At 39.7% G+C, this 12,697-nt stretch overlaps 1 protein-coding gene across 1 annotated transcript in view; it reads left to right on the forward strand.

The window, feature by feature from the left end:
• Positions 1-12,427: 12,427 nt before the first annotated feature.
• The window catches only part of LOC102869150 (U6 snRNA-associated Sm-like protein LSm4-like), a 2,210-nt gene continuing 1,940 nt past the window's right edge, over positions 12,428-12,697 (forward strand). The window contains exon 1 of the mRNA XM_006900019.1: positions 12,428-12,693. Within this exon, the coding sequence (XP_006900081.1) occupies positions 12,428-12,693 (266 nt within the window). The remainder of the gene's footprint in view (positions 12,694-12,697) is intronic.

Raw genomic sequence — 12,697 nt, forward strand, 5'->3', positions numbered from 1 at the left:
GGCAATGCGCTTGGCACAGGATAGAGCAGGGTTTAGGGCTGTTGTGCATAGGGTCGCTATGAGTCGCAAACGACTCGACGGCACATAACAACAACAACATCTGGAGTGAGAAATAAACTTCTCTTGATTTGGCCACTGATAATTTGATGTTATTTGCTACTGTTTCTCCAACTAGCCTAATCCAGTCTGCAGTCCCTTTGTGTACAATCAGTTATGTGCACAGCTCCTTACTGGTAAGTACCCAACCCTGAAACACCTCAGGAGAAAGTCCTAGAGACTCACTTCAGAAAGATCACAGATTTGAAGGCTCTGTGGGGCATAACTCCATTCTGAAGCATGCTCAAAAGCAAATACTCCTCTCCACACACTACACTGACATCAGGTTGATTGCAATTCATGGTGACCTTATAAGACAGAGTTGTAGGTGTTTTTAGATGTCCTTGATTTGAGTACAACTCATGTGACCCTATGAACAACAGATCTGAACTCTATGCTTTCCTGTGCTATTCTCATCATTTCTGACATGCTCAAAACTGTTGCTGCAATTACTGTGTTAGTCCAACTCATTGAGGGTCTTCTTCTCTTTTGCCAACCCTCCACCTTCCCTAGCATGATGTTCCTCTCCAAGTAGTAACATCTCCTAGAAATGTGCCCAAAGTACGTGAGATGAAGCTTCATCAACTTTGCTTCCAAGGAACACTCTGGCTGTTCTGTTCACCAAGACATATCTGTTTGTTTGTTTGTTTGGTTGGTTGGTTGGTTTGGTTTGGTTTGGTTTTGGTTTTGGGGTTTGTTTGTTTGTTTGTTTTTGACAGTGCTGGTATATTCAGTACTCATTTCCAACACCAGAGCTCAAAGCCATCAATTTTTCTTCTGATATCTGTATTCACTGTCTAGCAACTAGATGCATAACAATTAAGATCTTAGATGACTGAAAATACCATGGACTGAATCAGGCCAATCATAGTACTCAGACTGACTTCATTGCTTCTCAATAATTTGGAGAGTTCTCTGACCAATTATTTGTTGGACAATTTGTTTTCAGAAAAATAGATCATTCTCTTCCCAATAGATTAGAGCTGTTCTAAAGGTTTCCAATGCTATAATCTTTAGGAAAGGAGCCCTGGTGGCTTAGTGGTACGGACTTGTGCTGCCAATGCAAATTCAGCAAAGCTTGAATCCACCAGCTGCCCCATGGGAGAAACATGGAAAGTCTCCTCTGGTGCAATTTTGTTGTTGTTAGGTGCTACCGAGTCAAGTATTTCTCATAGCGACCCTAGGAAGAATAGATCTGAACCCTGTTCTATCCTATGCCATCCTCACACTTCCTGACACACAAGAGCCCATTGAAGCAGTCACTGTGTCAATCCACCTGGTTGAGGGGCTTCCTCTCCTTCACTGACCATCTACCCTTCCCACCATCATGTTCCTCTCCAGGGAATTTACTGCATCTGGAAACCTCCTAGGGTCAGCTATAGGTCAGTTCCAACTCAATGCCACACAACAACATTCATTTAGGAAGCAAACTGCCTTATCTTTCTCGCTGGGAACAGCAGAGGGTGGGGGTGTTAAACCACCAGCCTTTTAGTTACTAGCTGAATCATGTTTTATAGCAATGAATAGATAACATCAATAAAAGATTTATGCTTTGTTAAAATTGAAAGAAATCAAGGGGAGATAGTAGGCTTATGTCTAAATTTGATGAATGCTACCATAGACAATCAGCTGTTGGCTAGAGGCCTCTTTTTAAGCAATCAGGACCTGGTGAGTAGACCTTTGTATTTAAAAGTGTTGGTGTTAACTGTGTTTGGGCAGAATATTGTTCTATGGGATACAGCACTTGTCTGTCAGTTTGTTGTACTGAGATAACTTGAAGTTGTTGTGACACTGAAAGCTATACCAGTGATGTGTCAAATGCCATAAGAGTTACCTATGGTGAAAAGATTTTGGAGGAACTCCCTGATCAAGACAATCTAGGAAGCAGGATGGGCCATCTACTTCCTAAATAACAGGCCTTTGAAAACCCAGTGAACCAGCTTCATCTTGCTTGGATCCACAATTGGTACCCTTGGAACCAGCAGTCAGGAAATAAGGAGACATATTGCACAGGGAAAATTTTCAGTTAAAGACTTTCTAAATTATTGAGGAGTAATGATGTCAGTTTGAGGACTAAGATGTATCTTATTCAGACCATAGTCTTTCTGATCATTTGCTATGCATCTGAGAGCTGGACAATGAATAAGGATGACAGAAAAAGGATTGATTCTTTTGAGCTGTGGTGTTGGAAAAGAACACTGAATATCCCATGGATGGCCAAGAGAACAAACTAATATGACTTGCAAAGGGTGCAGCCAGAGATATTTTGGAGCCAAGAATGATGAGGCTTCACCTCCACCTATTTTGCACCCACTGCTAGAAGGGGCTAGTCCTTTGGAGAAAGACATGATGCTGAGATAGGTGGAGGGTCAGCAAATGAGAGAAAGACCTTCAGCCAGGTGGATTGATACAGTGACTGCTGCAAGGGGCTCTTGTGTGTCAGGGAGTGTGAGGATGGCGTAGAACAGGACAGGGTTCAGATCTTTCATTCATAGGGTTGCTATGAGTTGTACTTGACTCAATGGCACCTAACAACAGCAGCAACAACCATAGACAAACATACTATTCTCTAATTATAATGAAAGACAGCCTGGTGGTAGAGTAAAAGCCTTCAGTTGTCAACCAGAAGTTCACTGGCTACTGCAGAAGAAAGATGTAGCAATCTATTTCAGAAAAGGTTTACAACCTTGGAAAACTGTGGGGCACTTCTAGTTAGCCAGGTAGAGTCACTGTGCATTGACATCAGCTGAATGGCAAGGGATTTCCAGTGTGGGTTTGTCAGGTTCTTTGTTTTGTTTTTATTATCAGAGGAATCATATGTATTCATCTTCCTTTTTAATTTTTTTAAATCAAGAGGTTAGTCAGTTTTAATATTATAACAAGGCTACCTGGCAATAATGTAGCAGAAGAAAAGAAAGTTTCTAATACTTGAGAAGACTATATGAATTCTAGAAAATGCACTTAATGCAGGGTCCTGGATTTCAACATCGCTTTTGTCCATTGTGCAAACTTAGACAGGTAAATAACCTCTCAGTATCTCTGCTCATTATCTGGAAAATGGGAATAAACATAGTTTGTCCTGGCTGACTTACATTTGTGGCAATGATTAAACAGAGAACACAAATGCCTCATAAAGCTAAGTATTATTATTACCTTTGAAAATTTTGCAGTGCATTTGAAGAGCTTATAAATACTCACCTTAAGAAAAAAATCAGTGAAACTTCTCAAGCATGCATAAAGAAACCTATAATTAAACTCAGATTAAGATTATACCCTTTTGGCTGTGGGAAATGGTATAGAATAACATATTGGAAAATCATCTTCCTGGTGAGGAATCTAAAACTCAGTACTTATTGCCATGTAATATATGTTGACACATTGCTATTAGAATATGCCTGGAAAAAAGGCCTAGAATATCCTCATAATCTTAGATTGTTTGTTGTTCTGTACCGTCGAGTTGTAACTGACCCATAGCTGACCCTCCGGTGGATTTTCAAATGTGTTTAATCACACGGAAGTAGATTGCTCATCAAAGAAATACTTTTCTTGTCAGTGGGATGAAAATGCAAGCTTTACACAGCTAGATTTAAAAAAATGCACACAATATTAGGAAAAAGTACAGTTGTCTTTGGAATCTATAACGTCAGAAACATGGACTTTTTAACCTGTTGGAAATGATACCCGGTTTTCTAAACTTATTCTTTCCTTTTGAGTAGCATTTAGATTAGCAACCCCAATCTGAAGGTAAGTAACATTGTAAGGGATGATGAAAGGCACATTTGTCACTGGTTGTCTGGTAACCAGAAACATGAGTTATTGGCATGTGCAAACACATCTTATTTTGTACGTAGAGTGGGTGTAGGTGCTGAACAGTGTTTCCATTGGCTAGTTTTTCACCCAATGGCAGAAAAGAGAGTATTATTTTTCCATCTAATTAGCATAAGCTGGGAAAATATCCAACAGTGTCTCTTTCTCTTGCAATGTTAAATATAGACTTAAAAATCAGCATTAGCATTTACCAAGTTGTAAAAGCTATTTTGGAGGAGTAATTAAATACATATAAGTTATTTTTGGCATTGGGTAATCTATAGTTAAATACAAAAATTCTTCAGAATAAGTTTTTAAAATTTAGTAAACTAAGAACACTGTTAAACCATTATCTGATCTCCACTTCATAGAGCCTTCATAACAGAATCACTAGACATGGATAGTTTATAGAACAACAGCAACAAAAAGTATTTTCTTACCATTAGGAAGTTAAAAGACTAAGTTTAGAGTGCTGGTTCTAAAAGATTGTTTCTTTCCACTAGAGGGAACATTATTTTTTCTTTCAGATTTCCTTCCTTGATTCCTGATGATTTTGTGTGAACAATTGTTCTCCAGTTGTGTGTGTCCTTGTGTCTGTGCCTAACCTGCTTTCATATCTTGGGTATGATTAGTTTGTTTAAAAACACCCATATGGTGTTTAAAACACACAGTGACCACGCTTCAATAGTCTCAAGTATGTGAGAAATGATGAGTATGTAACAGCACGGGACAGGGTTCAGATTTATTGTTCAGAGAGTCGCTGTAAGTCATGCTAGACACAACAACTACTATTACAGGATATAGCCTATTTGGCATAGCATTGTGGCTAACTTTGAAGAGAATGGGAATCCCAGGACACCTGATTGTATTCATGTGAAACCTATACTGAAACCTACCCTCAGACCAGGAAGCAGTCCTCAGAACAGAGCAAGGAAACACTGCATGGTTCAAAATCAGGAAAGTGATACATCAGGGATGCATTCTGTCTCCATAACTTTTCGATCTATATGCGGAACAGATCATTCGAGAGGCTGGGCTTTATGAAGAGGAATGTGGCATCAGGATTGGAGGAAGACTCATCAATAAACTGCAATATACAGATGACACAACCTTGCTTGCTGAAACTGAGGAGGACCTGAAATACTTGCTGCAAAAAGTTAAGGACTGCAGTCTTCAATATTAATTGAAGTTCAACATCAAAAAGACAAAGATTCTCACCCCAGGGCCAATTGACAGCAGGATGATAGACAGAGAAGAGATGAGGTGGTTAACAGTTTCAGCTTGCTCAGCTCCACAATTAACACTCTTGGCATCAGCAGTCAGGAAATCAAAAGATGAATTGCTCTGGGAAAATCTGCTCTCAGGGAACTTTCCAGAGTACTGAGAAACAATGATGTCAGTCTGGAAACTAAGGTGTGCTTGATCCAGGATATGGTCTTCACAATTACTTTATGTATAACAGAGAGCTGGACAATGACTAAAGATAACAAAAGAAGAATTGATGCCTTTGAGTTGTGGTGCTGGAGAAGAGTATTGAACAAACCATGGACTGCCAGGAGAACAAACATGTCTGTCTTGGAGAGCATGAAGTCAAATTTCTGTTTGGAGGGAAGGATTTTGAAGCTGTCTCATACTTTGGGCACATGGCTAGGAGGGACTAGTCCTTGGAGAAAGACATCATTCTTGGAAGAGTGGAGGGACAAGTAGGAGAGGAAGATCCAGGATGGAATGGATTGGTACAGTAACTGAGGCAAAGGGAGTAAGTGTGTTGGAATCAGTAAGACTGGCTTAGGACAGGACAGGCTTCAGAGCTGTTGTACATAGGGTTGCTATAAGTCACAGGCAACGTGATGGCATGTAACAACAATACATTTGATTACATTTGTAAGTATGGGGATTAAGATTTAGAACACTTATTTTGGAGGTGGATACAATTCAACCCCTAATACTTTGAGAAACCTGCAAAAAAAAGTCTGTTTTCTCTGAAGATGCTTTGCTGTATTAAAAAAAATCCATAGTTGAAGCTACAGGTTGAAACAAGAAAAAAACTTGACCCAGGTCATCTGTTGACTCATAACAACCCTGTTAAAACAGATCACAATCTTGCCCTATCCTGCACTATCCTTATGATCTCTGCCACGCTCAAGGTCATTGTTGCACTCAGTGAGTCAGTCCATCTCCCCGAGAGCATGCCTCCTCTCTTTCTCTGACCATTTACCTTTTTCAGCATGATGTCTTTTTCTAAGAACTAGCAAACTAGCCCTTCCTGATAACATGACCACGATATGACAGATGGAAGTATCCTTGTCTCTGAGAAGCACCTTGATTGCACTTTCTTTAAGACAGACTTGTTTATTCTTTCGTCAGTCCAAGAGACATTTGGTACTCTTCACCAATGCTGCAATTCAAAGTCATTGACTCTGACAGAACCACCCCCATTGCCCTAGTTATTGTATCAATCCATCTCATCTGGGTTCTTCTTCTCCTGCACTGTCCCTCCACCCTTCTAAGCTTTTCTTTCTCCAAGGATCAGTACCTCCTGGCCACATGCCCAAAATTTGTGAGACAAAGTTTCAAAATCCTAGCCTCCAAGGAGAGACTTGGTTGCAACCTCTCCAAGACAGAGGTTTTCTTGGCAGTTCATGGTCTGTTCAATACTCTTCTCCAGCACCACAACTCAAAGGCATCGATTCTTCTGTCATCCTTAATCATTATCCAGCTCTTTATGCATAGCAAATAGTTGTGAAGACCATGGCCTAGATTAGGTGTTCCTTAGTCTCTAGACTGACATGACATCATTGCTTCTCAGGACTCTAGAGAGGTCCCTGACAGAAGATTTACCTAATGCAATTCATCTTTTGATTTCCTGACTGCTGATACTCAAAGTATATAAGATAAAGTTTCACCATCCTTACCACAAGGGAGAGTCTTGGTTGCTCCTGAAAAGATGCTCAAAGATACTGCTTGAAAAGGTCCACATTTTGTTAGATCATCTTTTTTTTTTTTTTTAAATGGGAACAAATATGGATCTCTTCTAGTCCGTTGGCCAGGTCTTCCAAATTTCTTGGCATAGGCTAAGTGAATACATCAAGGAGTGCATCTCTTTGTTGAAATATATTAATTGATATTCTTCAAGTTCCTGGAGTCTCTTTTTTTTATTTTTTTGCCAGTGAATTCAGTGCAGCTTGGTCTTCTTCCTCCAGTACCGTTGGTTCTTGATTGTATACAACTAGAACGATTCAGTGAGGACCAATTCTTTTTGGTACAGTTACTCTGTATATTCCTTCCATATTCTTTTGACACTTCTTGTATTTTTCAAGATCTTGCCCGTATAACCTTTGAATATTAGCAATTCAGGGCTTGAATTCTTTCTTCAGTTCTTTCAGTTTGAGAAATGCAGAGATGAACTTGAGAGGATATAAAATCGGTGAGTTAACCAGGAGCCAGGGCTTGTAAGACCTTAGAGGTTTCAGATATTATACACATGGGTGGATTGAATTATTCACCTTACCTACTCATTTTTCATTTGTCTTATTAAGTGTATATTTTCCTGCTCTTTAATGTTGGGCTAACTTATGTGCCATTTACTTATCTATTGTTTATACCAGATGTCTGCACTCAGTTGTTTAAAACGACTGTGTGACAATTTTTCATTAGGTAAAAGGTTTTTTGCTAATCTCACTTGGGCTCCCTCATGAAGTTACTTTGATCTAGAGTGGCTGTTGGGGCTGAAGTAGGACAGTTGGGGTAACTAGGCCCCTCCCCATGTGGGCTCTTACCACAAAGAGACCAAATGAGCTGGACTTTCTTCTGCTGTGGTATTATCATTCCAAGAAGGTAGAGAATGCAACTAAGAGGCCTTTCTGGTTGGAGTACACAAATCACAAAAAGCTGCTTGTATCACAATGTAATAATGGTTAAAGCAACTCACAAGCCCACGTTTAGGTAACAAAGAATATGAATGAATGAATATTCAAATGAATCATCTTTAATTTTCTTACTAAGGCTTTGCCTTGTTCAGGACTTTCCAACTGGAAATAAAATCAAATACCATGCAAAGCTAGACATCAGAAAACGCCAATAAACATTAGCCAGCTCACTCCTGAGTCGTGAAGGCAGAAAAGTAATAGAATTTGGAGTCAATCTAAACAATCAACCATGCCAGACTGAAAAGGCAGCATTTTCTCAAGGACACACAGCTCAGAAGACAGGAAAGCACAGGAAAGAGGAATGAATGGAATGTAAAATGTAGGCAGTGGCTACAGTATTGGTTACATTGTATTTCAATCATTGTCTTGAAACAAAATGTGTTTAAATAGCTGAAAGGAAAATGAACTTGTTCTGGAAGCTTTCACTCAAATCGTAATAAAAAGTTAAAACATAACATCCTTCTATCTGGGAAGGTTAGTCTTCCTTTTTCCTTTCAACTCTTTAGGGAAGGACTAAGCTTTCTGTACCCCACAATGTCTGTTGTTTATTACTTTGCTTCAAACATTGAGAGATATAAGATAGTTCATAAGACAGCAGATTCACTGAAGCCTTGATTGTTCAGACAAAAAACAACACAGGTCTGGGAATCTCTGCATGAGTGCTTTAAAAACTCTAAATCTTTGAAGGCACAATTTCTCCAGTTTTCTTTATTTTACCATTGGTTTTCTAAATCTAAATTTGAAGTTATTCCTTTCATCTCTCTTTCTAATTTACTCCCACATTTTCAAACTTCAGCCTCATATTTAAAATCAAGGACTGACTTAGATAGCTACAGCATTAACAAGAGACGTTTTGATGTCCGTAACATTTTCTATTTTCTGTCCTTTTTCCCCTAGCTATTTGCTTATTGAACACATGTTTGTGGAGTAGATAGTGTATTGAACACATGCTAAGACTTGAAGACATTGAAATTATAAAACAGTTCCTGAATCCAGCATTTTACAATTTTAGAAGTCTTTGTGTCATTAATTTTTGCTGTAATTGTAAGATTTTCAGTTTCTATCTGGCCTTAGTTTACCACATTTGTGGTTTTCACTAGTGCTAGAGACAGGTGAAGAGAATGGACAAGATGGGATTGGTTTTCTTCACTTTAATCTTTCTCTACAATCAAATGTAAGTTTGCTTTCAAACATCCTGTGAGCCATTATTTTTTTAGAATGAGGCTAAACTGAGAGGCAATTAGAGCAAGGAAGGTTTGCATATTACACATCTGATAAATAACTAACTCTTTTAGTCAATTATTAAAATATTAACAACTCAATTAAAAATGAACAAAGTTCTTGTTGTGGCTTGAACTATGTGCCTCCAAAATATGTCTTGAAACCTGAACCTCTCTGCAGGTGAATAAATCTCCTCCCATAAAGATTTATAGCTTATACATCTTCAGGGATATGAACATGTACGGCTAAGCACAATTGATAACAGTGCATCTAAATTCCAAAATCAATCTCCATAATAGTCTATGTGTTTCCTACTGCCAAAGGGGCCCTTTAGAGTAGTGAGAGAAGACATTCACCCTGAAACCCACAGCATCCCTTTTCAGCAGGAAGTAGCTAAGAGAATACGCCATCCCCGTTTCCTTATGAATCAGGGTGAAGTCTCTCTCAGGGAGGAGTGATAGGGAATGGCAAGGGACACACTGACAAAGGAGATTAATCAGAACTGGCTTTGACAAGCACTGTGGCAATTGGACAATTAAAACGGGGCGGGGGGGGTGAAGAAGAACGAACTGGGGATGAGGGTGGAGAAAACAGTGCAGCAGTAAATGAATGAAAACCCAAAATCTCTGTAAATGTTCATTAAAACTAATAAAATTTAATTTAAAAAAAAAGATTTATAGCTTTAGGAACCTGATGAAGTGTTGCTAAGAATTGCATTTCAGTTGACAGCAGTGGGTTTTTTGAAGGTCAGTTTATATTAATGGACAAGTGGTGCCTTTGTGTCCTGGTGACATAATGGTTAATCACTTGGTTGCTAACTGAAAGGACAATGATTCAAATTCAGTGGATCCTCAGAAGGAACATGGAGTTGGTGAGTCAGAAGCTTTTCACAGAATCTAACAACAACAACGTAATCTACAATAATCAAGTCCAGTGTAATATAATCAATCAGCTGGTCGCTTTCTAATAGGGAGTCACCTCAACTCATTGCTGTCAAGTCATATTTACTCATAACTGGCTTTCCAGGGGGTTTTCAAAGAGAGGATGTATGTGGCCAGGGAGAAGATTGTCCCAAGGAGAAGCTGGTGGATTTGAACCAGAAGATAGGCACCACCTTTGTGTTAACGGGCAACTTACTGTGGGGTAAACTTCCACTACTTCTCATTCCAGTATAGTGGATTCTAAACTTGCCCCCTCAATGTAAGCCATATATGAAAACATACATACATTCATTTATTCATTCATTCATTCATTCATTCATTTATTTATTTATTTTTGCACATTTAAGAAATTATCTCTTAAAGGGCCTGTTGAAATGATTGAAGTGGGTTTTTTTTTTCTCCCAAAATCTTGAGTAACTGTAGATAACTTTTAAGTTTCAATTTTCTTCTAACACACAATCTCCCACAAGTACTGACTTTCTAATTGCTGTTGCCAAATGTTCCTTCCTTTCTTTTACTCTCTCAACATTTTATTGTGTACATAGTAAATTAATAGCTCATTGACCTATGTGTCCCTTGAGAATACGATCCTTAGATTTCAAACTCAACCCCATTGGATGTTTTGACATGTCTAAAAAGTCTCTAACTATGCCATTGTTTGACTTTGTCAGGTGAACAGATAGGAATGTGTGAATAGGGTGTGGTTAGCCTTTCCACAAGGAAATTGGCTAGTCTCACCACTAAATTGAGTGGATCCAATAGCAGAATTAGATCTTCCCCACCAATAAAGAAGCAGGAGCAGCAGCAGCAGGAGAATATAGCATGTGCTTTGGGCCAGAAATTCTTGCTCCAGCTACACCATCATCCAACCATCTAACCAACATGAGAGGGAACTACCTTGCGACTGCTTCCCCTACCCACCATGCCCCTGCCCCAGCCAGAATCAAAGATAAGCTAAAAACCTTTGCTTAAGTTTGTTGGGTAACTGGAGTGGGGAGCCAATATTGGCAGGACTTAGTCCTTTGTAACACTGGACTAAAGCCGCAAGGCTCAAGACTGAGGTGCCTGTGAGCACATTCAGGAAACTGTCCTGACTTCATTCTGGTACTAACCCAGGTTATAACCTTCTGACTCTTCCAATTGGTTCTATGAAGTGTTGCATCAGATTTTGGACCCAGCCAAGCACTAAGATTGGTGTGGAGATGAGTAGAGAGAGGTAGAGAAGTGTGGGAGACATGTCTAAGCTCATGGGAATCTGTGCTGTTGATGCTATTGACAAGGACAGTTTCCCTTTGTGAAGTTGGGAAAGATCAGGTATGGTCATCCCTACATGACCCTTCTTGCTCTTTTTACACTGTCACATTGTGCTGATTTCCCTCATATTGTATACTATGCATTTCTTTTCACCAGGATTAACATATGTCTACTATTTTGTAGGAAATCTGGTAGCCTAGAGGGTAATGAGTTGAGCTGCCAACACAAATGCAGAAAGTTTGAATCTACTAGCTGCTCTATGAGAGAAAGACAGGCAATCTCCTCCTGGCCAATTTACCACCTCTGAAAAGATGCTGGAAGGTCAGCTATGAGTTGTTTCTGACTTGATGGCACATAACAACAACAGTAACTATCTAGTAATGGAACTCTGAGGGCCTAGTGGTAGGTAGTTGTACTGCTAACTCAAAGGCAAACAGTTCAAATCCACCAGTAGCTATGCAAGAGAAAGAGAAGACATCACCTGTAGTGTAATTTACAGCCCCAGTGGAGGGTCAGCTGTGAGTCAGTTCTAAGTCAATGACACATAACAGCAACAACACTAACATTCATATACATTGTATTTTGTATAATTAATTGATATTGATAAATTCCTATCTCATCAAATTCTCATTACACCTTGCCATCCCTCTGCTAATCTCCTCTTACTGAAGTTTTGATTTGCATCTCTCAGTATAATCTCCAAAACAGAAGAGGCCATTGCACAAGGTATACCACTGCTGATGTCAGGTGGACATTGGCCAAAAGCAGAGTATACAATAAGAATGTCTCTGCTTTATTGACTACTGAAGGCATTTGACTGTATGGATCATAATAAATTATGCCTAACCTTGAGAGAAATAAGAATCCCAGAATGGTAAATTATGCAGTGTGAAACTAGACCAAGATGTTATTATCTCAACAGAGCAAGGGAAATGGCATGGTTTAAAATAAAGAAAGGTGTGCCTTGAGGCTGTATCCTTTATCATACCCATGTATCCTGTATGTTGAGCAAATCATTCAAGAAGCTAGAGTATAGGAAGAAGAATGTTACATCAGGATCAGAAGAAGATTCATAAACAACCTGCATTATATAGATGACACAACCTTGCTTGCTGAAAGCCAGGAGGACTTGAGGTATTTGCTGCAAAAGATCAAGGACTCCCAGTCCGCATGGGCATCATGCTCCCCTTGTCGCTGCTGAAGACGGTCCAGAATCACCCTGTGCTGGTGGAGCTGAAGAATGCGGAGACGTACAACGCGCACCTGGTGAGCTGTGACAACTGGATGAACATCTACCTGCGGGAGATCATCTACACATCCCGGGATGGGGACAAGTTCTGGCGGATGCCCGAGTGCTACGTCCGCGGCATCACTATCAAGTACCTGCACATCCCTGATGAGATCATCGATATGGCCAAGGACGAGGTGGTGGCCAAGGGCAGAGGGCGC

The sequence above is a fragment of the Elephantulus edwardii genome, unplaced genomic scaffold (assembly GCF_000299155.1).
Source record: "Elephantulus edwardii isolate Elephantulus edwardi_28Jun2011 unplaced genomic scaffold, EleEdw1.0 scaffold00270, whole genome shotgun sequence".
NCBI lineage: Eukaryota > Metazoa > Chordata > Mammalia > Macroscelidea > Macroscelididae > Elephantulus > Elephantulus edwardii.